General features: G+C 40.9%; 1 protein-coding gene across 3 annotated transcripts; it reads right to left on the bottom strand.

The window, feature by feature from the left end:
* Window positions 1-1,672: 1,672 nt before the first annotated feature.
* On the bottom strand, window positions 1,673-23,918 carry LOC123022361 (uncharacterized protein F13E9.13, mitochondrial-like). Of its 3 annotated transcripts, XR_006414514.1 has the most exons (7): window positions 23,737-23,918; window positions 22,577-22,659; window positions 12,399-12,579; window positions 5,520-5,670; window positions 4,782-4,909; window positions 4,456-4,557; window positions 2,263-2,327 (listed from the first exon to the last, which is right to left on the bottom strand). XR_006414514.1 is itself a non-coding variant. In XM_044428053.1 (6 exons), the coding sequence occupies exons 1-6, from the start codon at window positions 23,807-23,809 to the stop codon at window positions 2,137-2,139; spliced, it is 762 nt and encodes a 253-aa protein (XP_044283988.1). In that variant the 5' UTR covers window positions 23,810-23,915; the 3' UTR covers window positions 1,673-2,136. The 3 variants fall into 3 exon arrangements, 2 of the variants coding, with proteins under 2 accessions (XP_044283988.1, XP_044283987.1); XM_044428053.1 differs by lacking the exon at window positions 4,456-4,557 and having other exon boundaries at window positions 1,673-2,327; window positions 5,520-5,625; window positions 23,737-23,915; XM_044428052.1 differs by lacking the exon at window positions 4,456-4,557 and having other exon boundaries at window positions 1,673-2,327; window positions 23,737-23,912.
* Between the last annotated feature and the right edge of the window lie 1,968 nt (window positions 23,919-25,886).

Raw genomic sequence — 25,886 nt, 5'->3', positions numbered from 1 at the left:
TTAGAAGGTGGAATCTATTACTTTTGAACCGATTACCATGCATCTCACACACACCAGGATAATGCAAGTACAAATCCGCATTTTCTTACCACTAATCAGGTATTCTAACATCTTAACTGAAGAAAGAAATAATTACATATTTTATTGTTGCTGTCCTTAACAGAATTGAGAGCTGGAAATCCTTGCTGATCTATTTGATGGAAATTACTCAGCGATCTATCAGCTGTTCTGACAGAACCCACCTTCTGCCCAGCAATTAAAAGAATTGCACTCCATGAGTTTCTCCAGGATGGGCTTCCAAGTTTAAAAATCACCTTCTCTAGTCTGGGCTTTAACAGATGTACCTCAGCACCACCAAGTATCCAGAGAAGAAAGTGTGGAGATGGCTTAATACCAAGTAACTCAGGTCAACCTGAGCTAGATGACCTAGGAGGATATCATTCTAGGAGGCTCAACAGGTAGCACTCCCTTCATCCCTGCATTACATCCATTTCCTGGAGTAAGGCATCTACCATGAAGACTCAAAGGCAGAGTGGAACAGCACTAAATAACTGAGCTGTTTGTCTGAAGTTCAGACATCACCACTTTTTCCCTGGTCCCTGCTTACGAGTGGAATGCTCCACAGCATCCATTATCCAGGACCATAAGGGCTCAGTTGCACCTTTTCAATAGGTATGCCCTTTCAATAAAGTGAGGAAGCATACTTTTGAGCAGTGCTGAGATGAGGAAAGTGACGAGCCTAGTGGCTTGCCTTTCTGTAGCTTTGTATTCCCAGGTGACAGTAGAAATCTCTCTGGCCCACTTCGGAATGAGCACTTGGCCTTCTGCAGGACCAACTAATGAGCTGTGTTGCTTTGCAGTATGGCTTGCTTGCAAGCATGCAAGAAAGGGAGAGCAGTAGAACCAGCCTGTGTTTGTGGCTCCATGATCTCGAAAGGCATGGCTCAATGAAGATTAAAAAAAAAAAAGGCTTCACAGAGATCAAGCCAGTGGCATTCTGAACATGCAAGTGGCTGCATTATCGGGTTGCATCTGGCTTGCTACTTGTGTCCCATTTGGAGGTATGGGTGCATGCCTGGGGATGTTTGTTTGTTCATTCACATATTTATATGCCTCCTGTAACTGCCACAATGGCCTCCCTGCTGCCCACATTCATCAACTGGCATGTATTTCAGAATGTGCATACAGATCTACTTTTGAAAAGCACTCAGAAAATATGCTTTAATCAATGAGAGAAGTGTACATTTCAAAGAACCACTCAACTGATGGGTACATTAGGAAAATACACATGAGATACACATGGATTTCTATGTGAAAAGGCAAAAGGCTTGCAACTGAATACAGAAATTTGAGCTGATATGAGATGGAACATGAAGAATTTTGCTGAACTTCCACTGAGTCAAATGTTCCTAGTTTGGTCTTTCTCGGAGTTCTTTCTCTTTCTCTACAGTTAGGATTGCTTTGCCCACGATAGGTAAGTTGATAATTTCTTGTTTTTCGGCGCCAGGTAAAGACCTTTTTATTTAAACGTCATTTTAATTGTTAACAATATTTACTTATTTATCTGGCCAGGGCGACTTCTTTTCTTTTATATCTTCTTTTATATCTTTTATATTTTTATTTATTTTATATTATTAATTTTAATTTTATATTGTTATTTTTGTATTGTATTGTATTTTATTGTGTTGTAAGCCGCTCCGAGGCTTCGGCAAGGGGCGGCATAGAAATGTTCTAATAATAATATTAATAATTATTATTATTATTATTATCTGGATGAGGAAGCAGGGTTATAACAAGATTTCCTGCCACAAGGACTGCTACAGTTGCCAGGAGAAGATGAACCCCTGAAGCATTATCACTGCTCAGAAAGAACAGTTTCTTACCTGGCTGAGTGAAAGGCTGGGCAAGAAAGTGTGAGACAGTATTATCTAATTATCCTGTAGCAACAAGGAGCAGGAGAACAGAAGATATGTGAGTGAAGAGGGAAGTGGGCCCTCAATGTTTCATCTAGAGGATTAAAAGAAAAAACTTTGTCCCAAATATCAGATATTTGCATAATACCAAGGCAAGGTGCTTCAGTTCATGACACAACTGAAGCAGCATAACGATTCTGTATGCTTGCAGCAGATGCTGATTTCAGTCTCTCAGTCGACCAATATGATCCATAAACCTTTTGACACGATCTGGATCGATACTGTTTGCCCAATATCCTTCTTTCTTGAAATACGAACCAATGATCAAAGCATTTGCACCCAGGTAGTTCTTCGCGTTGTTCAGAGTAACTCCAGATCCAACCAGCACTGGAATTTTCACAGCATGTCTAACTTCTAGAGAAAATGAAACAGGGAAACTTGCAATAAAAATGGACAAGTTGTAGCCACAGTTGTTTTCCAAATAGCAGCACCACACATTGTACTGTGTCCCATGTTAATTTTCACTATGATTTCCCAGTGATAGTTCCACCTCTCTAGAAGGTTTAAGAGGTAGGCCCCGTTCAGATACAACTTAATAAACTGAAATATGCATTAGTCTGTATGCTCCATCCTCTTGTCACTCCTTCCCTCCTGCTTGGGACACTATGAATGATATCTTCCTGCATTAATTAATTATATTCAATTGTTGCTTCCAATCCAAGAAACAGTGGGTACCAAGGCTTGAATGATCCAGGGTCTTAAACAACTTCAACCAGAGGTTTAATATAGCGGTTTGTTCCAGTCCCAGTAACCATATTTCCCTATTCCCTTCTTACAGCACACTGCAATTAATCTAGAAGACTTCAACCAACCAGTTTTTTTGTTACATCAGAAACAGGCTGGGGCATCAGCACAAGGGCAGAGTGCACTGGCACAGGACCTGTGTATATCAATTTATTAAGCTGAGATTTATATGTCCAATTCAGGCCAACATAAAGCAATGTTACAAAAGAACAAATCTGTCTTTTATTATGGGCTCAGAATGTTAAAGCAAGAGAAATGGCAGAAACATCAAAATGGCTGCTAGACACATGGGGCTGATAATGTTTCCCACTCTATCCTATATACTCTACTCTGCCAAAAGTTGTTTTTTACATGGATCCATGCTTTCTCTTGGCAGTTATCCCACACACTGATAATTGCCCTTTGGGAACAGCTGAATCCCCTAACAGGGTATGCAAGGAACAGACCCAACCGCATCAGGGTTAGGCTGGTCTTTGTGGTCAGGCATCTCAGGCAGAAAGCTCTGCTGGGGTATTTTTTTATGTACTAATTTTAGGTAAGAATTAATACCTCTGCAGGACTGATGGTGAAGAGTTATTCTGAAACTTTTCCCATACCACTTGCAGCTAGGCAATTGCCAAAGTAGTCCTAAAAGTGGTCCCAGCAGAGGTACATCTCTGGTTGCTATCATGATCACTCAACAATAAACAAAGAAGACAGGTAGTGACACCTGGGTACACTTGCACTGCAGATGTCAAACTAGCCTCAAAAATATTTCTGCAGGTGTAGTGCTGGTTTGGTTGTTAACTTAGACTAAGGAGCTGGGAATGGGGAGCAGCTTAGCAATGTTGGAAGCTGATACATGATCACATCCTCCTCCCTTTCCAGTTTAGCTTTCAAAGAGACAAGCAATCAGATCAAAACATAAATTGGCGTAAGGCATTCAATGGGCTTATTTTGTAATATGATGAAAGAATCCAATTGTGCCTATACTTAAGCAGCAGCAGGGGTTCCAAGGGCAGACAGGCTCAATTTGCTCTCATAGAACGACTTAATAAGACACACACACCACAAAACCCTGCCATTCTTGCTCCTGCAGCATTAGACACAGCTACGCAGGTTACCTCTGATACAGCTCAGATCACTTTGGAAACACTGAGGCGCAATTATGGTAGAGGTCCCCCACACTTGGACGGTCTTCTTCATCTTGGCATAATCCCACTTTCCAGTACTTCAAATGAGAAGCTAAAAAGGCCACACTTGATTGTAGGGGTACTATGTTTCCCCCAGTTTATGCATTACTTCCTGAAGCATCTTTATTTCAACAACACTTCATGAACTATCTGGTGACACTGCATGTAGGACAGAGTTCATCAAAAGCATCTTATGCTACAACATGTTAGGCGTGTATAAATCCAGTAACTCTGTGCTAGAATATATGCATAGTTTAAAATAACTGAATGTATTTGTAATCAGCTAGCAAAACCAAGCTCCCACAGGTGTCCATTGGTTGGCCTTTGCACTCCATTTCTGTAGCTGCTCTTCCTACAGGAATGTCAATTCCCAAAGCTAAATTTCCTATTTCTTCCCATGTTATGTTTTTAATTCACCTTCATTAGAAGTAACCTTTTAAAAAAAGGTTATGAAGAATGTCATCATTCATGAGCTACAGCTATCAGGAATGATGCCCTTCCCTCTTTTTTTTCTAATTAAGAGAAATGAAAAATATGTACATCCACTTATATGGTTATCTACTTACTCTGACAGCTGCTTGTACCAGACAAAACCTGCTAAGTGTGTCACAGCGGGTTCTAACAAGGACACTACTGATCTACTGGATAAAACAGGTACAACAGAAAAGCTGAAACAAGAAATGTGTCACCTGTCATGTTTAACACAGACATTTTCAATCCACTACCAATTCATACAATAAGCATTGACACAACGGATGTAAACAGCACCCTACTAGGACTTGGATTAATAATAAATTAATCCACCACAAATCAGGGTTCATAGTCTAGCAAGGGAAAGTTTCCTCAGAGGTCAATGAGTCCATCTACCTTCTTAAACCATCACAGTTCTCACCTTCCAGTTCTTTGGGATCCGCTTCCATCCCCGTTGCAGTTCCAGTCAATACAACACCATCAGCCAGAAAGAATTCAGCTGCCTTAGCAGTCTCTGCCACACTGACATCAGCTGTCAAAGCATGAGCACTGTCAAACCGCAGAGCTTATTTATTTTTACCTGTAATTGTTAAACTTATTTTTCTGCAATCCTCTTTTCAAAATAACTTTCCGGCCAAACTTTCATCAGAATTTAACAAATTACAGAAAGGTGTTTTGGGATGACTTGTATAGCCAACAGTGAAGTACTCAGTATGGTCACCCTATTCCCATCAAAGTATTTGTCATAATTGCTCAGAAATCACTTTTTCTAGTTGTAACTGTCCAGTCATTCAGCAGCAAGGACATCTTGTTCATATAGCCCACATTATAGCTTAGAATATATGGTGTACACCTTTATTTGATACAATCTCCCAACCTTCCACTATTTTGATAAGATCTCCCAGGATCTCATTACTTTAGAAAGCCAAGTTATGACAGAATATTTGTAGCTGGAATTAAAGGAGCCACTGGTCAACACACTTTTCTGGAAGACTCCCTGGCTGAGCACAGAACTTGTCACTTGCAAGCAGAATCCACACAAGTTAAATGCAAGCAGAAACTGGGTCATTAGCAATTTATGACTGAAATGAGTTTCCAGTGTGGCTCACTTTGCCCAATAGAGCTGTCTATCAAACGTTGGTTTCAAGCATGTATTTACCTGTGTTTCTTTTTAATGTCAGCAAAAATCTGAACGTGTTCTGCACCAATTTGTTTCCGGTATCTCAGTATGCTGCCAGCGCAGGCATTTAGAATCCCTTCATCTGCTACATGTGAAAAAACAAAGCCTTCAGTTCGAATAAAGTCAAGACCTACAAATGGTAAGAAAGATTATTGTGATGCAACTGAATGAGGGGTGGGGAGAAACAGTCATGTTATTAACCAGACAATCCCATACACAAAATGGGGTACCAGGGTGCATTGGTATGTTGAACTTGTCCGCAGGTGAGCCACATTTAAGTAACTTCTCAGTTATGATGCTTCCTGCATGATCTAAGGAAAGTCACGATTTATTACGCTGCTGAATTGGGGCAACCCAGAATTTTTTTTAAAAGGAAAAGAAATGGCATCCATAACTGCTATGGCGTGTCCACAGGGTCAAACTCAGCTTGCTCGTTGTCTTAGGCTAACCTATTTTGAACAGGTATTTTAAGGATCATACAAGTGTTAGTCCCACAGATCTCTTTTTGATTCTAGAAAAGACCAATGCAGCATCAATAGGAAGGATGCTATTCTACTTGTTCCCCTAGGGACATCACAGCAAGCAGGGACAAATGTGCTTCTGGATAAGAGCTAGGGGACAATGAGGGGAAAAAGGAGATATGCAGAAAACAGAGCCTTCAATACAGGAAACCTGCCTCATTTTTCCAGCAGTCACTGCCCTTGCATTCGCAGATCATTGCTATAATTCACGAAAGCTACAGTTCGCTGTTTTGAATAATAATAATAATAATAATAATAATAATAATAATAATAATAATGATTCTTCCTCAATGTAACATAGTCACAACTAAAGGACTGACTGATGGATTTACTAGCAGGTATATACTGCATTTCATTTGAAACAATTCCCTGAACAGCTTACAAAAGAATAAAAACAAAACAATCACTAAAGCCAACACAACATAATGGGGTTACTAATATTATGCTATGAGTATAATTGTATATAAGCTCTCACACAAGGACAGCTCTTGACTGGGGGAAAGCCAAAGCGAGTAGGTAAGGTTTTCTTAAACACCAAAAACATGACATTTGGGGAAGAGAATTCAATAGGTGGGTCTTACTGTGGAGAAGTCCAGTCTCTTTATCTCGTCAGCAAACAGAAGTGCATGGGCCACAGAATGAAGAGAGCTCTCCCAAAGATTACAGGGGTCTGAGAGGTTAGTACAGTGGAGATGTTCCAGGACGGTTAACTGGTCCTGAACTAGTATTAGTGTAATAAGTCCTATGCAACACCTTAAACCTATTTCAATTAACACCTTGTGTAGGCTGTTGTCTATGTACATAGTAAAGCACCTCCATCAGAGAAATTATTTTATACAAGTGACACCACGGGTTTATCTAGCCCAGTGTGGTATTTTCTGAATGGGAAAATCCCTCCCAAAAGTGTAGAGCGAGAGATTTCCAAGACCTCTTACTGTAGGTTGTTATCCAGGTATCACATGGACTGTACCTGAGACTTTCTGTAGTCAGCAAATATGCTGTTCCGCTAAACTGCAGCTTCCTGTGAAGCAGAACTCCTGTTCACCACAGGATCGAACCGATGTCTTGGTATTATCAGCACTACACTCTAATGAGCAGAATTAGTCACTAGTGCACAGTGCTGCCATATGAAAACTGTGGAGCTATCAAACAAAGGACTACATTTAACTTCTATGTAGTGCATGCTAATGGTTATATCAAGAAGTCAGTTACTAAGGACACAATCCTACACATGCTTAGGCAGAAAAAAGCCCCCCAAGGTAAGCTGGTGAATGCTGGAAATTGTAAGACTCCTCTTTGTCTAATGTATATGATTGTGCCCTAAAGAGACAGTGAGTGTGGGGAGGAAGGTAATTCACCCCAGGCACGGTCAGAGTGTTCTCAAATATTATCAAGACCACAGCAAAATGGAAGCTGCAGTGCAGACAGCATCTATATTTGTAACTTTATCACTTCCACCAACGTTCCTGAGGCTCAGTAATAGGCATCACTCTGTGCGGCCTCAAACAGATGTAGCTAATTAAATCAGAATCTACGCACAGGAAATTATGCACTACTGAAGAACACATGGTACACCTGTTAATAATGAAGCGGTTGTGAACAAAGCTTGGCAAATCATTCCATGGGAGAACTTTGCTGTTCGCACTCAGAAACAAGGAAGAATCAAGCTGGAAAGCAGTTCTAACCAAGACAATGGCATAAACAGTTTTTGGTCATTGAAAAACAAAAAGATGTTCTGCTATGAAGCAATCCATCAGATCAAGAAACAGAAAATAATGCTGAGCTCTACAAGAGTGCTTTCACCCTCAAAGCGCTTTCTGGTTCACAGATGTTAATTTTATTTCCATGATCATTTAGTATTCCTATTTTGTGATCCCTATTTCTTCAGTTTATCCTTCTCCCCTTATTTTCTTCCATTACCATGTACTACTAGTCCTTCACAGCAGTTCTTCTCACTTTTTAAAAAGGGAGCAGGGCTGTAATATACTTGCAGGCCTAGGGCACTCTCAAAAGCCTAAGAAGAATGCAACAGTAGAAAAATAGGATCTATACCATAATTTAGGAAACACCTGAAAGAGGGGAAGACAAGACGACCACTGTGAGTCAGTTGTGTACCAAAAGAATGGGCAAGATTACCTTGCAGATATAATTTAAGCTCTTAAGCATAATCGGCACAAATTTGACATGCTGAAAACGCTTAAGCACTATCCTGAGCTTCGATTTCTACAAGGAAGCAAGAATTTTTCAGAATGGAATTTTACTGCTTTAATAATCGCACATCAAGCCTTTTGTACAACAGTTGACAGGACAGTCTTTAAACGGGCAGTTTCACATTTTGGAACCTTCGAAAGCACAAATCACAGTTGAGATCTATTGCCTTTCTTAATAAGAAAGAAGTCCTTGGTCAAGATTTGAAGATTCAGTTTCAGCAGACATCCTGGGAACAGCAATTTTCTCATGAGCCAGGCATGTATACACGCCTCTTTTTAAATAATCGTATGTGTAGATCTTACTGGCTCACATTCTGTACTGTAATTTGCACGTAAGCAGTCTTATGTGGAAAGACAGAGGAAGACTTATTTGTGACCACAGACTGAGAGGTCTTATATCTACAAATCCGCCCCAGCAAGAATATATTCAAAAATTATACATATGCCAGTGCTAGACACTGCTTTGCTGCTTGGCTGGTGCGGCATCAGAGCCAACCCAAGACAGTCCGCTGCCTGTGCAAAATAAAGCGGCACCCTCTCCCACTCGAAGCGGCACCCTCTCCCACCCTCTCCCACTCGAAAACCAAGAGAGCGGAACTGTGCTTCAGCATCATTAATGGGAGCACCACAGAACAGCACGCAAGCTGAGGGGTGCAAACAGGCTGCAGAATGCCCACTGTCCCAGCGCAGCACCTCCATACAGCTACGAGTCCTGCACAACAGAATCATGGCCCCCAGGCCCACAGTGCTCCCCGAACATCTTATCAAGAGAACTTCTTTACCTCTCAGGGTTATTTGGGAAAAGGCAACCATGGTCTCTCTGAAAGACTGACTGTGGGTGTAGCTTACTCATGGGCTATTTCTTCCCAGTGGACCCTGCACCTGCCTTTCCCGCTTCCACCATGACCATGTTCTTCCTTTCCTGTATATTTACACATTTTGCGATATGGGGATATTATCCAAAGGACCTTGATTTGTGTATATTTGTTTATACCTCCAGTTTGTGCTCAGGTCTGGTGCAGACAAAATGCTCCGGCAAACAATGACCAAGCACCCAGGGTGCAGACTCTCTTCACCTCCAGTTCAAATTTCCCTCTTTTTCCCCCCTTGGCAGCTTGACCATGGTTCAACATTTAATCTACACTTATACTAGTCATGGTGAACACTAGTCAGCTGCTCTCTCAACCAGGGTTTGCAAACCTTCCTAAAAGATGGCTGCTTTTGTCTGGCATTAAACATGGACAGTATGAATGAAAATGTAATGCTAAATTATCATTAAAGCTGAAGAGAAACAGGAAGGAGAATCTTTGCTGGAAGGGAAGCTGGCCTTCAATTTGCAAACAATGGTCCTCAGCAAATCAGCATTAACTGGTTGTTCTAAATGTAGGTTCAGCTGTGAGATGTGAAGAGCATAAATGGCTATGCTAAACGAAGGCTGTGGTTAGTTGTCAGAAGAGATTGACTAATTGTGTGTGTTAGTTTATGCATGCCAGCTGTCTGAAACTATACATCTACTCAGATGTAAGTCCCTTGGGTTCACTTGATTTTACTTCTGATGAAATATGCAAAGGATCAAGTTCCAAGGGTGCTGTGAATTACTAGACATCTGTAGTTATTGGAAACTACACCAGTACTGACATTCAGAGATCAATTTAACTCAAAATAATTTATATAGGCTGCTATTCCAAGGCAGAAAAGGGGCAATTCCATTCAAGAATTCTTTTCTGAAACCACAAGAGTGCTACAGAATGTTACAGAGAGGGGAGGAAAAATAGTTAACATTATAGAGTACACCTTAATATTACAAAGTGCATCTTAAGATGAAGACATACCTATTATCTAATCAATTCTGCTTTTTGACTGGAGATTCTAGTTGTTTAAGTAAACCTAAGCATTCATCTCCAATAGTGAAGGAGGAAAAATGACATTATCACTTTTTCAAAATAAAATATAACAGGAAAAAGTAGTGCCAAACTAAGGAACAGATTTTAGGAATGATTCATCTGTCGCAGTTTGCATCAAGATATATTAACAGGACTGTATAAAAGTAATGTCATTTTCAGTATTAATCACCTATCACTCCTGAATCAGACATAGCATAAAATGAAAAGCTGAAACCATTAAGCCAACACTTCAGCAGGTTAAAGTAGTACTGGCACAATGTATATTAATGTTCATATTATAAAGAGAGTTTGATTTTTTTAAAATATATCTTGTTTTTCTTCAAAATATACTAACACAGCCAAGTATTTTTCAGACCCACACAGTTCTTATTAGGATACTTTAAGAAAAGGCAAAATACTTTGCAAAATGCTTAATGCTTCTCTACAACAGCCCTGTATACGAGGTAGGGAACAAAGACAGAACTACAACCATATTCACCACCATCTAATTGCATAGATGAACTCACATTTGAACCCAAATCTAGGATGGACACTATCCACTGGCCTAAAGTCCTTCTTGTTAAGTTCAGGTTAATTTAATTTGTTCTTAAGTGAATTTCATTAATTCCACAGAGGTATAATAGTTCATTACAGTAGATTACTGTGATATCCTGAGGTATAACTGGAATTAAATGAGTGATCATAATGATTTAAAATTAATCCCTTGTACCATTTTATTGAACTAAATGGAGGAAGGCCATCAATGGCTATTTATTATGAAAGGGGGCACAGCAATTGTTAATATAGTTATGGAAAGAGAACTTCTAAGACAGAACATATAATGTGCTTCCCTCTGTAGACGTGATTCCCAACCTTGAAGCTCCAGATGTTGTTGGATCAGAACTTTTATCAGTCCTGACCACTGGCCATGCTGATTGAGGATAATGTGAGTTATAGTCCAGCAACACCTGGGAACCCAATGTCAGGAAGCACTGCTCTACAGCATAGAAAACACATCAAACAATATATCCTAGACAAAGCTCTCCTATTACTTCTGCTAATCAGTTATTCCTTTTCAGAGCTGACCATTGTACAGTATTACGTCTACGCCAACATGAATACTATCCGTGGTTAGCAGAAGCATTCATAGCTATGGTAATAGCTGGCTTATACACCTTGGCCAAAACTAATCATGCTTAGCATTAACACTGGGGTGGATGAAATGCTGGATGAAGCTTGGCTCTGAAAAGGGCAGAGGGAGCAGGTCTCTGTGCAGGAGGAGCATGAGATCAGGAACATTATGCCCACTCCGTGCCTGTCATCTGGACACTCACAGGTAAGGGTATGGGCCTAAATTTCCATCTTGGATTTTTAAAAAAGTCAACAGGTATTCCAACATCATGAATGGTGCAGCACTAAAAAAAAAAGGGAAGGGGCAGGCTTAAAGTTGATGCTAGAATGCAATTTATGTTTTGGAAAGTGTCCAATACGTTCCAACCATGTGCCTTCTTCAAGTGTAACGGCTAAGCATAATTTTGCCCAAGTTAAACAATCCATGCTTAGTTGGGGCCATGCTGTAGAAAGTGAGACTCTGCTTCCGGTGCAGGCTGCTTGTCCTTTGCAACCACTTTGCTAAACAACCCAGAAGCACCCTGCTGTTGCCTTGTTATAAAAAGTCAAAACTCCTGCCTGACTTATTCCAAACAATTGTGTTGCTTTGTTGCCTATTCGAAACAATTAACAAATCATGGGTCAACAACCCAGAGTTCCAGTTTCACAGATCAGGATGAGCAGCTCAGAAATGGAGCACTGAAGAAAACAAATGCAAACTAGTGATAGCCAACAGGCAGGAAGCAGCCCGCCTGCCTAATCGGGCATGGCCTCAACAAACTATGGGCTAGATAACATCTAGCTGGTCATTACATGTGAATCGGTGATTATGTGACTCTTTTGCTATACTGGAATAAGACCTGTGAAAGTCCTTTCACCCCAAAGGAGGTCTACACTAAGAGCTGGACAGGTAACCACTACTCTCCAGCATCATCTCCAAGTCCACCTCTTCTGTCTCCCAAACACTAACTCCTTTTTTCCCATCCAAAGAAGGCTGGTTATGGAAATATACATTACACATGAAAATAAAATTCCGCCTGGGTTTGCGCGACGGTTCTGCCAGCTGATGCGAGCCTATTCACCCTGCTCACATTCAGCCTCAAATGACAAACGACCCCAAGTTGTTTCACTTACCTGAAGCAAGAGCAACTGCTGTAGCCTGTTGATTTGCGGCACACAGAATCTGAACACCCACTGGGAGAAGAGGGCATGTCTTTTTTACTGTGGCACAAATGACTGCCATGGCTGCAGTAATTTCTGCTCCAACATCGACTGTGTACGGCCGATCATGCATATTCTCTACAATCAACCCATCCTGTGGGAATATATACAGAGGAAGCCTATTAAAATCGGAAGAGCTGCTCCAAAATGACAGAGGACTTTACATGCAGCGGACAGATTTGTAGATAATGCCCAAGAAATTTGCACTGTAATCACATAGTGGGACACACAGCCCAGCATTTTGTGCTTAGCAGAGAACCTGGAGCCTTATATAATATCCCAAGATTTCTCAGCTTTCACTATTAGAAATGTAAAAAGTACCCTTGGACGTATATGCTTGGATTGCTTAGTTTGCCCTCATTCCTAGCCTGCACGAATAAAAAGCAGCATGTTTCTTTGCAAGACACTTTACCGAACGACAGGGCAAGAAAATGAGAAAAGAGTATTCTTTTCCTTCTCTGCTCCCACTACCACCACGATTTTTGTAAACAACCACCACCAACAACAAAAGAGGTATTCTACTTTTACTTAGCACCAAATCCAGACTTGCCTCTAACATTTTAAATATCACTACATACTGACCCGGTTTACAGATCACCAAAAACACATGGTGAAACTGTGGGTGGCTGAAAATGAACTGGGAGTGAGCAGGCACACTCATTCCCATGTACTTGCTTCCACTGTGATGAACAATCCAGGAATTCCCTACCCCTACATTATTTAAGTGATATCTGAACTAAGAATGTTGGGTTCTTGGAGAATAAACAACCCAGAGCCAATAATCCAACAAGTTCCAGGCTCAGAGTACATGGGTTGTTAATTGCAGCAGAAACGGAAAGGGACACATGCCCCAACGCGCACACTGACTCCAGCTGCACTTCCAAGAAACTATGGTTAGCCATGGATTGCTAGTGGCATGACTACCGGGTAGCTGGACAAATGTATCTGAATTTGATAAGCTGAGATAGGAACAAACATTTTTCCTGTGAAAGCAGTCCCATAAGACTCTTTTTCTCCCATAAGACATTGCAATTAACCCCAGAAATCTCCACTTAGCCTCAGTTTTCCTGTTACATATGAACCAGAAAACTATAGCAACCAGGTACAGATCCAGTCTGAATCTTAAACCAAGACCTAGTTTGGAGTTTATAATCATAGCTTTGCAGTTCACACATAAAGGAAAGATTATGCCTAAGTAAAGATTGGCTTATTGCAGTAGCACACAAAGATGGAATGTGAGCTAGAGCATCATATAAACAGAGCAGAAGAACAAAAGATTCATGAATATCTCAGCTTATCCACCCCGGAATATCTCAGCTTATCAACTTGAATTGGGCCATTCATAGATCAAGTTAAGGAAACACACTTTGTAATTGCAGTATTTTCCTTATTGGTAATCTTCTGGATCATTGTGCATTAAGAATTATGCAAGACAATTTTAGAGAATTATTGTTAGTATTGAAGGGAATAGTGCTCCATACATAACACAAGGTAGGAAAGGGCTTATTTTGGGGGTACTGGAGCATATAAATGTTCTTTATTAGGCTTGCAGGGCAATGGACTTTTAGCTACTCTGCACTGCATTTCTGCCCACTTATAAATTTTTCTGGCAATGGTGCATGAGGGAGAATTCCCCAAAATTTCAGATAGGGGTTATGATGCAGTGCTCAGATTATCAGATAATAGAGAGAGAGGCTTTGACAGAGTCTGCAAGCACCAAATCCTAAACTCTGATCCCTCCCAATTTTAGACATGTATGACTTGCATTCTAATACAATAAGGGAAGGCCGCCATTACAAGAGATAAGCGGGCTGGAACCTCTCCTGCCCCATCTTTCTGTATTCTAATTTTGGCACTGGTACAAAGGAAAGACTGTGTTTAGATAGAGCCAGTTAAAAGCCCCAGTTTATATTGTCAAGCACACTGAGAGTGTGTCATTGCCTCTAGCATTAATCTGACACTGAAAATAATATCAGAACACAAGCTTAAAGCTATGTTGTAATATTGGAGTGTTTAAACAAAACCAAATACTATATTTTTCTTTCCAAAGGAATTACGTTGGTACAACACTCACTTCCAAAAGAGTCCTGACCAATGGCGTGATTTTTTAAGGCAATCGCACAAAGAATTAACTCTGAGCTCAATTAAACTCCTGTTGAACAACTGTAAAGGGCAAAAACTGAACTTTCCTTTTCAATTATGTACCACCAAGTCAAACCTTAATATTCCCAACAGAATGAGGGGAATGACTCAGTTGTGATGACTGATTGATGGATCTGCTAAGCAAAGCAATTAATACCAGTTGGAAGAGAAGGTATTTTTCAGAATAGCCAGCAGCTCCATTTTTGGTCTGCTTTCCTGGCAACGAATAGTTTGCAAAGGTGAGAAATCAAGAAAGGCAATAAGGAACTTGGGCCTAACCTAACTCCCAAGTTGTTGCTAGGGTAAAAGGGACTATTAGTGGGGAATCACTGGGATGGCAGTTGGTGACAAGCGGGGTCCCCCAGGCACCGATCCTGTTCAATCTTTTCATCAATGACATGAAAGGGTGACAAGTCTGCTGATCAAATTCGCAGATGATACTAAAATGGGGACAGTGGCTACAACTGAGGAGCAGGTACTCCAGATCCAGAAGGATACAGACGGACAATGGAAGTGGGCCAGGGACAATAGGATGGAGTTCAATACGGATAAGGGCAAGGTCTTGCACTTGGGGCATAGGAATGGGTGTTAAAAGTACAAGTTAGGGGACAAGTGGCTGAAGATCAGCACTTGTGAAAAGAATTTCGGGGAGCTGTTCGACTGCAGGCTAAACAGGAGTCAGCAGTTTGATGCAGCAGTCAAGAGGGCGAACACCACCCTAGTATGAATAGTCAGAATTGTGGCTTCTAGATCAAGAGAGGTATTACTGCCACTCGTGACGACTCTGGTGCACCCGCAGCTGGAGTACTGGGTTCAGTTCTGGCCCCCTTGTTACAAGAGGAATATAGCAAGGTTGGAATTGGTGCAATGAAGGGCCACAGGGATGATGGCTGGTTTGCAGGGTAAGCCAGATGAGGAGAGACCGAGGGAGCTGGGTATTTTCAACCTTGAGAAGAGACTCAGAGCAGACCTGTTAGCGACAAACAGGTATTTTAATAACTAATTGCCATAAGACCTTTGTTTTGAATTTTTTTGCTGTATTTTGTTGTTTTTAATGTGGTATTGGTTTTTATTATGTTTTTACTGTGTTTTTATCTTGTGGTTGAGAGCCGCCCAGAGGTGCTGTGGCACAATTTGGCAGCAGATGTTTTAAATAAATAAATAAATAAATGTGAGGGGATGTCACATAGAGGTGGGTCATGACCTTTTCCCCCTTGTGGTGGAGGGCAGGACACGTTCCAATGGAGCAAAGCTCAGGGAACCAAGATTCAAGGTGGCTGCCAGGAAATACTTCCGGATGGTTAGGACCCCTGGGCTTATGGAATGAGATTCCAAAGCAGGTGGTTGAAGCCCCATCGGTGAGGGTGTTTAAGGATAGGCTGGACATGCATATGGTAGGCATGTCATGAGTGGAGCCAGGGGTCAGATAGCCCAGGAAGCCCCTTCTGACTCGCTGTGTTTCTATGAATGATCACTGCAGTACCAGTGGCCATTCTGAGTATTCAGCTCCCAACAAGAGGATTGTCATAGTTATGCCATCCAAACAACCTAGGTTGTTTAACCCCCAGACATCTGCCTCCTGGGTTCAGATGGCAGGACACATACCCCACTGGGGGCTGAATACTCAAAATGGCCACTGATATGTGCCCCACGCATGCAAATAACCAACTATGAAGTACAGGTATTGCGCAAACTGGTCCTTGTATTTTTCCTTATATCTGTGGAAGAAAGATGGAAGAGAAATCAAATGTAATGAATAATAAAAACGCAACTACTAACTTCTATCTATAGCACTATATTATTATTATTTAATGTGTAAGGTGCTTTACAATCAATGACTGAATTGACTTTGCAGCAGTCTTGCCACCATGTTTTGAAAATGGAGAAATGCAGCAAAAAAAGGCAACTTGCTCAACATGATACAAAAGAAAGAGGGGAGACAGAACCTGAAAATGCCATTCACAAGTAGGATTCCACAGCAAAATGCTGGGCAGCAGGTGGGAGCAGAAAAGTGCCCAGAACCCCAGCTTTCTCGGAGGCTGCCTTGGGCAAGCAAATGGGTGGCTGAGCAGTTATCACAGATTCCTCAGGTTAAATTTCAATACTGTCAGCTGGACTGTATCATCTCTCTACTTCCGCATACTGGTAAGTAACACAAAGAACCAACATCATTCATATTTATATTCCATATTGCTTAATGGATAAGTCTCTTCTTTATTGACTTCTATAAATCAACACGGCAACTTTCATGATTTGGAGCACACAGCTACACCTTTTACAAACAAAAGTCCAGATAGCAAAAAATCATTTTCAAAATGTCTTTGCATTCTTCTGACAGCACTTAGGTGAAAATAAAAGGATGCCTCTTATTTAAAAAAATTAAAATGAAAGCTCTTTGAGTACAGCCAATTGTGTGTACTATTTATAGACCCATTAGAAAATCAATACAATTTTACATTTTAGTGCTATAGCAGCATCTTCCATCAGTTGAAAGAACCAAACCACACAGCCCTAATTAAAAAAATGAATGCAAATTTCCCTGTAAGAAACAATGCCCTTTTCCTTTTTTCAAATATTGAACTGTATGCTTTCGGTATTTTAGCACAAGATTCTATTCTACTTCAACCCTGAACAAGAGAGGATTGGTCAGTACACCTCTGGATGCTACACCATTTTTTTAAAAAGCAACTCTTTGGGTACAATAAATGAACTCTTGCTCATTTGACTCGCAGGATATTTTAGGTGAGAGACTGAGCTGTTTCACGCAGCATGGTGGTCCACTGTGGGTTAATTTATCCATGGGGGCTGTCATGCTGTATGTTGCCATGGCAGGAGGGGTTGTTTGAAAATTAGATAATCCTCCAGTAACAACCAACTAAGCCATCAGTTAACACAACGCAAATGAGGGAGTAAGCACAAACCCATAATGGGCTGTTGTGTCATGCAAACCAGGCTGGGTATCATGTTATATAAAGCAGGTCAATGAAAAATGTATGTTCTGGAATTCAGCAACCTGTCATACAGACACATCTCACATCACATGAATTTATATTTCTGTACCTAAGATATAACTCTTTGCACACATTTTTATGCTTACTCAATCTGCATATGTCTACATTCCTCTCTCTTTCTTACCAGCAGCCAACAGAACAAGCAGAACGAAAACGGTTTCCCCCCATATAGCCATTGTTAAAAATAAACTGTATCACTTTTCAGCACACAAAGCGATACACCATTCTAATTATGTTGATTACATATGACAAGAAACTAAAATGAGTTACATTAGATAAGAGTGACAAGAGGCAAAAGAAACACTTTTTCTTACTTTTCATAAATAAATTTAGAAAAATATAAATACTAATTCAAAAACAGAAGACCACTCAGACACACACCATTCAAGCTAACAGCCAGTCCTTAAGAGCTAGCTGCAGCGGGTGACAGAGCTACTGAGCTGCCCTTGACAGAAGGTAATTCTGTGGAACATCCAGCCTCCAGGATGTTGCTGGACTGCTGCTCCCAACATCCCTCACCATGGGATCTTCTGATTACGGTTCAGAGGAGCTGGAATCCAACAGTATCTGGAGAGTCATGCATTCCTAATTCCTGGCATGACTTTGTGCACCTGTCTGATAGTGATCCTAACAGCCTACACATTTTCCCAACGTAGATCCTTCTGTAGCTGAAATGGTACCATCGGCACAGAGCAGGGTGGTATCAGAAGGCTCAGTGAAATCCAAAAGTTTGGAAAAGAACAAAATATCGTTAGGAAAAAGAATTTTAATTAAGGAAAAAAATGAAAAGGTCTAATACTCAGTGGCTACAGAGTGCTGACTGGAGGATGGAACAGAATAGCGAGCGGGGGTGTTTGGAGTGGGGGTGCAACAGAGTTCACATAAGAGAGGACACGGCTGGCTAGCAAGCTCATTTAACAAAATACTCCACACAACGCTGTGTACAACTCCCCACTTGTCATAGATAATACGCACCCCCATGAAATTAGCTTTAAAAAAGGATTTGATCAGCCAATTTACTCAGCAACTAAGACAGGAGCTATCACCACATCTTGCAGCAATTAATTCTAGGGAGTTAATTATTTGTTGCATGTAGTGGCGTAAACTTTTGCCACTGTTGCACTACCGCCTGCCAATTTCACTGGTTGCGATTCAGAGTTCCAGTGGTTGGAGGTAGCAGAAAAGGTTCCTTCTCTCTGCAGCAGTTGAATGGAAAATTTGGGGAACAATGAAGATGTCTGTGGGACAAGGTATCACCACAATCTGAGGGTGTAGCTTCTCCAGTGACTGTGATGTTTAGCTAATGAAGTTTAGCTACTGATTTTTTAGGCCAAAATGTTTCATGATTCAATGAAAGCCGTAATGCTAGTACATTTCTCCCTTTACAAAAATAAAAGCAGAACCTGGCAAAATTGCGGGGATTCTAAACTCCTTTGAATCAGTCACTGCATATAATCTTGTCATGGCAATTTTGATTGTGTTTGGCAAAACAAGCATATAGCAGCTACAATTTTTCAGCACAGATGGCATCATGTCTGAGCATTCACTTGTTTTCATTAATATGCTCCAACATTATAAATCTTCCATATTTATTATGTTCTTTTAAAAAAGAATCACTAATGCATCAAACAAGCCACCTTCTTAAAAAAAACAAAAAACAACTGAGGATTTGCCTTCATCAGTCATGTCTGCATACCACTTTGAAACAGTGAGATGCACTTATAATCCTTTCTATTTCACTTCACAGTTTCAGCAAAAAATTTGAAGGGGCTTGGGAAGATTTATAGCTACAAAAAAGGCAGCAATTGATATGGACAATCACATTAGTTTAGATCTCCTCAAATCGGGGAAAATATCCCACTGTTAAATGATATGTCAATTTTCTGAAAGAATTCTAGGGATAATATTAAAGGAAATTAAAAATCTACAATACGACTATACGTTTAATGGAACCAACTAAAACATGACAAATAATGAGTCAATTTTTAACCTACCCAGAACTCATCAGGCAGGGGTGGAGGGGGGAATGGGGAATGGGAGTGATGTGGTTGACTCTGTCAAGGTCCTGTTTGGGCGGAGGGAGGATCGCCAAGAATGCCTCTGGTTGGGGGGTTATAAAATCTAGCAGTTCTTCAATTGCCTTTCAAGCTTTCCTAGGAGGCGGAGAATAAAATAGAAGAGTAACATGGTAGCCTTTATATTAAATTGTAGATAGGAGCCAACTAGGAAAACCATTACCAGAGGGTGGAATGGCATTATTTCATTCATCCAAACCCCTTGGAGGGGCCAATAGTTAAAGAGTTTTTCTCCATGGCACTAACAGCAACTTAGGTTTTAAGTCAGGAGACTGTGCCCCTGATCTTCAGACCCACCGAAGGATGATGAATAATTTTTTTAAATCTCACAAAGAATACTTATCGATCATAATATAAGGTTATTCCCCATAATATAGCAAGTTTTGTCTCTGCATCCCTAAATCTATTTGTATCTCTTAACCAAACAACTCTTTTTTAAATTACATACAAACAATATTTAGAATAATATGCAAAGGGTTCAAATGTTACTTGCCTGTTTCATGCATACAGCCTGATTCCCACCAACAAAGTCCAATGCCAGAATTGTTTAATTGTAGCATCACCATAAACCATGAATAAATGCAGCTTTATTCAAACATTATTTTGGTATCACTGGGGATATGCCACAGCCAGAGTACCAAGATCAGACAATATTTATTTGATTTGTGCCCTTCTTTTTTCAACCTCCCACCAAAAAAGGGAGGGAAAGGCTTGTAAGCATCAATAAAACTTGACTAAACAACAAAACACACTTAGAAACACAGTAATAGATAAAAATAACATCCAGCCCAAAACCCCTGCTTTCAGATAAAAGGCTTGCCCAAATGAAAAAGTCTGCCTACAGTAAGACACCAGAAAGGGAGCAAATCTAGGCTCCCACTGCAAGGATTTCCAAAGACCCTGGGAGCAGCCAACAGGTTGGTCGTCTATTACACTGCCACCAAATGCATCATTGAAGGGGGCAGTCTTCCAAAGGTGGGAAGAAAGAGGCCTTTTACCGAGTCTGGTCCCAAGCCATATAGGGCTTCATTGAGATAACCAACACTTTGAATTCCGCTGAAAACAGACTAGTACCCAGTGAAGCTAACAGGGGAATCACTGCTCCCTGGAATGGGCCATTAGACTATTAGCAGCAAAATCATATGCACGTTAGAACATGCATGAGATTGCACACTAAAAGCCTTTTCTCCGAAGGGTTCAGCCCTTTCTCCTTAATTTTGGCAACAGTTTGAAATTAATGGCAATTTAGGCTAGTGTTCATTGAACATGCATGCATTCACAGAGAAGAAAAAAGACCAAACAAAATTATGCTACAGGAAGTCAGTTATGTAAAATCAGTACAGAAGACACATGAGTGTAGTTAACTGTCTATGGTCTGATTTAGCTGCTCAAGATAAAGGGATGTAGCCACAAGGAGTCGATGAGAAGCTTATTTATGCTCCAAGTTCCTTGGACACAGAAAGAAACATAAATTACACAAATATATTAAGTACCTCATGTATTTATGGAACCCAGTACCTAAAGAGGTAGCTCTTCTTTTTAGCTGTACTTCAAGGCCACACGTGCAGCTACATCACTCCTGTTCGGGGACTTATCCTTTATTTCTCCATACTTCATCGCAATCTCTTTTTGACTTTTGCACTTCACCAGCTCTTTTCATAAGTTCCTTTATGCAAACTTGGTGCTGCCTTTTAACAACTTTAGTTCAGAACCTCTGCTGCCTCTAATTGAAACCTGGTGTAAATTTATGGACCTATACAGGTCTCTAAATGTCAGTTTATGCCCACTGACAAAAACAATTTGTTCCAATTAAAGAAGCAGTCACGAAAGAACATCAGAAGCAGAAACCAGTGGTCTGTTTTGGTCCTTGAGGACTAGGTACTAGGGCAACACCTCACTGCCATGCCAGCAATTTGTATTTTCATCACAGGCAGGCTGAAGTAGCATGTGATCCCATGGATACAGGGAGCAATGGAATGTATAAAGCATTTCCTGACCTTTTGAAAGGACATACACCCTGTTAAAACTCTGCCAACCTATGAAAATTACTGCTAGCAACTAGTGGAAATTTAAGCCACTAGTATCTGACTGTTGTTGCCTCTGGCTCCAAGTGGCCTTTCAGGTCTTACCTTCTAAACACACACTGGAGAAGACTGCTTATGGTAAAAAGATTCACCACAGGAAAGTCGTGTGGCTGGGCAACAGTACAGAAAAGGGCATTAAAAATCAGTAGGATATTATTCGCTAAGCTGCAAAGTCTTAACACTGCACCAGAACACCCAGGGTGTGAATGTCAATATGATATACAGGAAAATGGCTAAAACAAACGCTGTATATACTTAATACAGGAAGTGTTTTATAGGGAGGCTCAGAATGTTCACATTGTCCATCTGGGTCAGTTTGTTAACTGAGTAAGAAAAGACCTCCAGGGTGTCAGGTAAAGGGTTCTCGCACTTATTACCTGACATCATTTAAGTCAAGATGAACCTAGAGTATTACACACGGAAAGCATGGGCTATAATGCTGAGCTACGAGGTCTCTTGCAGTTTTTGGTCCACACCCTGAACAACCTATCTTAAAAACACAGCACTTTCCTGACTCCATGAGAAAAAGCAATTGCCCTTGAGACCAGATATCTGTGGGGGAGAAGGGTGGAACTACCTTTTTCCACGAGACACACTTGGATCACTTTGACATACATACTATTGTATTAAAGGTACCGTCCTATGCATGTTTAGAGGGTAGGGAAGTCCTGCAACCCCCAGCATGCTTAATGTAAATTCCAATTTTGCAGAAAGCTAACCATCTGCAATATTAACAACTCTGAAGTTTCAAAAACATGAGCAAGAAAGACATGTCTTACAACTCCTGCAGCCTTATATATTTCAGCTTCCCGGCAGGCTTCTTCAGTGATCTGAGTCAATGGCAATGTATTTTGTGGTGTTCCTGCAAAGACAAAGTTGCCACACTGTATATACAGACACACAAATGCACACACACAGAGCAATTTTTGTAACCCCTCAGGGTAATTGATATTCTATAAAGAAACAAGAGACAACCTAACCTTGGTTTCAAATGGCTGAACAATAACCAGAATAAACTTCATACGGTGCTTCCTGTGCCCTCACACAGGCACCTTATGTATTAAAACTACTAAAGCACCATAGCTAAGGAATTAAATAAGGCACTTACCTGGGCATGACACTTCGTCAAACAAATTAGCCATACATGCAATATCTAGACCTAGTGTATGATATAGATCTTCATGGAATAGGAAACTCTTACTTTTTCTAATTAATCACAGCTTGCCATTATTTTAGAAGCCCAACTAATTGCACTTAATCTTAACTATTGTTTATTGAACTGATCAAGCTTCAAACCTTGGTTATGAAGCTGACCTGTTGAAACAAGTCCTTAATCACTGACCTCAGATGAAATGCTAAACTATGTTTAATAAAAAAATGGAAGCAAACATTTCTGACTTCTTTCTTGTGGCCATGCTAAGGAAGGGGAACCACACAGTCCAAGACTTGCTCTAATTCGTTCCCAGAGGAATAAACCATAAAGGCAACCTAAAACTAATTTGAATAAAATGTCCAAATGTCATGCAAAGCTTCACTGAATTCAAAACAAAGCAAAATATTCCAGTGAAAAGCTTGTGTATTCCTTTCTATTAGTAGCTGGATATTGTAACAGGATTCTATCTTGGGACCACGTTTTACATATTTTTGCTTTCATACACTAGAATACTGACTAAGTCAATCTAACTGCTGCTTGGTAAATGCTATTTCGTATCTAAGATTTTCCAATAATAAATTGAAGTTATGTATACATTTCATTTTAAGGTAAATGTATCCTGAAACATCAATGCAGCCCTTTTTCCCAGGGCTGATGACTATTTCTGTGAATTTTTTCCTCTTACTTTTGAAAAGCAGTTGACTCACGATAATAAACTTTTCCTAGTATTTGCTAATAACTTCTCCTTTTCTAATTTTTTAAAAATAAAAAACTTGAGGCATTTACCTGGTAGTGCTTTCACATGGACCATCCCAATGACGACAGATTTCAATCGCCCAAAAAGGTGCAAAAAGTTCATAACTGCGAGGTGTGGGAAGAACACTTGCAATGAACTCTCCCAAGCAGCTGACAGATCAGTTAAGATTTCTTTAAATAGTTAAGAGACCAGCTATGAAAACTATGAATGAGAATGGTCAGAGTTTGTTTCAGGAGACTCACACAGCACTCTGAATTTCTACCCAGCAATTTTTCAGTTTCCTCTTCCAGGCTGAGCATTGTATAGGCCTAAACTTGAAGTCCTGGCTGGTAGTATATTGGCATGAAAAGTTTGATTACTTGAGATGTTTTAACACCCCCCCCCCGAAAAAAAACAAATTTTCAACTTTTTATTTCTACCTTTTTTAAGATGCCACCATTCCAACAACGCTAGGAACTTCCTGTGCGCTGCAGCCCACCTAGTGCCAACCTTGCCATCTTTCTAGCACTAGGTCAAGAGAGGCCTTTCTGCAGAGGCCTTGGTTATCCAGGGGCCTGGGGGGACTATCCAGGAGATTTTTTTCCTTTGCAGGGTCTTTTTTTACTGTATTTTTAAGCTACTTATTATATTTGTATTGTTTTAAATATTGTAAACTTCTCAGAGAGCTTTAGCTATGGGACAATATGGAAACGAAATCAATAAGAAGACTGTATGCATGTTCCACTACTTATAAAAAAAACATTTTAAATACACATGCATGGTAAAAATTATTTTTATATTAATCTTGCTTTTTAAAGGTATGCACAGAATATGTCTCCGAGTCCAAAGTATGTTCCCCTGAGCTAAGATTTCTTCCTAGGGTGTTTTGCCTTCAGTTCTTGTAAAAATGTTAACTACAAAGTATGTGTATGAAAGGACTTCTGGACATGCACAGAGGCACTATCATTTTATAAATGCACATACTTTTCTAAACCCAAAGTCCTACAAATGCCCCTGATATAATTCCCATTCTGTAACAGTCACACTATGCCATACTCAAGGTACTAGAAGCCTCAAGAAGGTAGGTTTGTTTATTTGGGAAAAAGGGAAATGTGTCACATTAGGCAGCCTACAAAATGCATTTGGCCAGCATGTTATGGCGATTAGTGTTGGGCTGGGTCAGGAAATCCAGCTTCTAGTCCCTGCTTCGCAGTACAACTCGCTGAGTGACCTTGAACCAGTCACTGACTTTCAAACTAACCTACTTCACAGGGCTGTTGTGAAAAATAAGATGTTGAGAACTTCCGAAGCCTGCCCAGCCTTTGAACTTCTATATATGCCTACTCTTGAGAAATACGCAGGGGGCCCTGCAGTGCGAGTCATCCCCTAGGGAAGTGGGGGGGGGGGCTGCTAGGAAGAGGGCCTTTTCTGCAGCTGCTCCCCAAATTTGGAAAGCTCTCCCCAAGATTTGCCTGGCACCTTCTTTATACTCTTTTCAGCACTAGGCAAAGACCTTCTTTTCTAAAAAGCATTTTAATAGTTGATGCCTCTAAACCTTCCATTTTCTATTTTATCTGTATTTTATTAGTATTGCAGTTTTAAATAGTTACTAGTTTTAGTGTGGTTTTTTATCTTATGATTGTGAGCCGCCCAGAGGTGCTGTGGCACAGTAAGCAGCACAGAAATGTTTTACATAAAATAAAAAAAATAGCCCATCTTGAATATAAGCCTTACAGCTTCCCTGCAAGGTAAAGGGAGGTAAATATATTAATAAAAATAACCATCCTTACATCTATTTCTTGCCTCTGCCCCGCCCTTATCTTAAACAAGCATGCGCACACCCCACTTCCGAGGGATGTAGTCCCTAGCCCTTCTCGTCTATTCGCACAACAACCCTGCGAGGTAGGCCAGGGCGAGAATCAGTGCACTGCCGCGGAACCCCGCAGGCCGCCTCTCGCCCAAGTGGGGGGGCACGCGAGCCCGGCTCCGGCAGCCGAAGCGCTGCCCGCCCACCCGCAGCCCCAGGCCGGCCCCGGGCGACTCTCTCCCCCGCCCGGCCGCCCGGCGGCTCCGCGAGGAGGGAAGCGGGCCGCGTCTTCCCGCTCAGCGGCGACGGCGCGCGACGGCCACGCCCCCGCCACGCCCCCGGAACCCGCCTGGGCCGCGTCCCCGCGCTCACCTGGATGGGGGGCCCGCCGGC

Source organism: Varanus komodoensis, unplaced genomic scaffold, assembly GCF_004798865.1.
Source record: "Varanus komodoensis strain SLA01 unplaced genomic scaffold, ASM479886v1 scaffold19, whole genome shotgun sequence".
Taxonomy (NCBI): Eukaryota; Metazoa; Chordata; class Lepidosauria; order Squamata; family Varanidae; genus Varanus; species Varanus komodoensis.
This window is presented reverse-complemented; position numbering and strand designations above follow the sequence as displayed.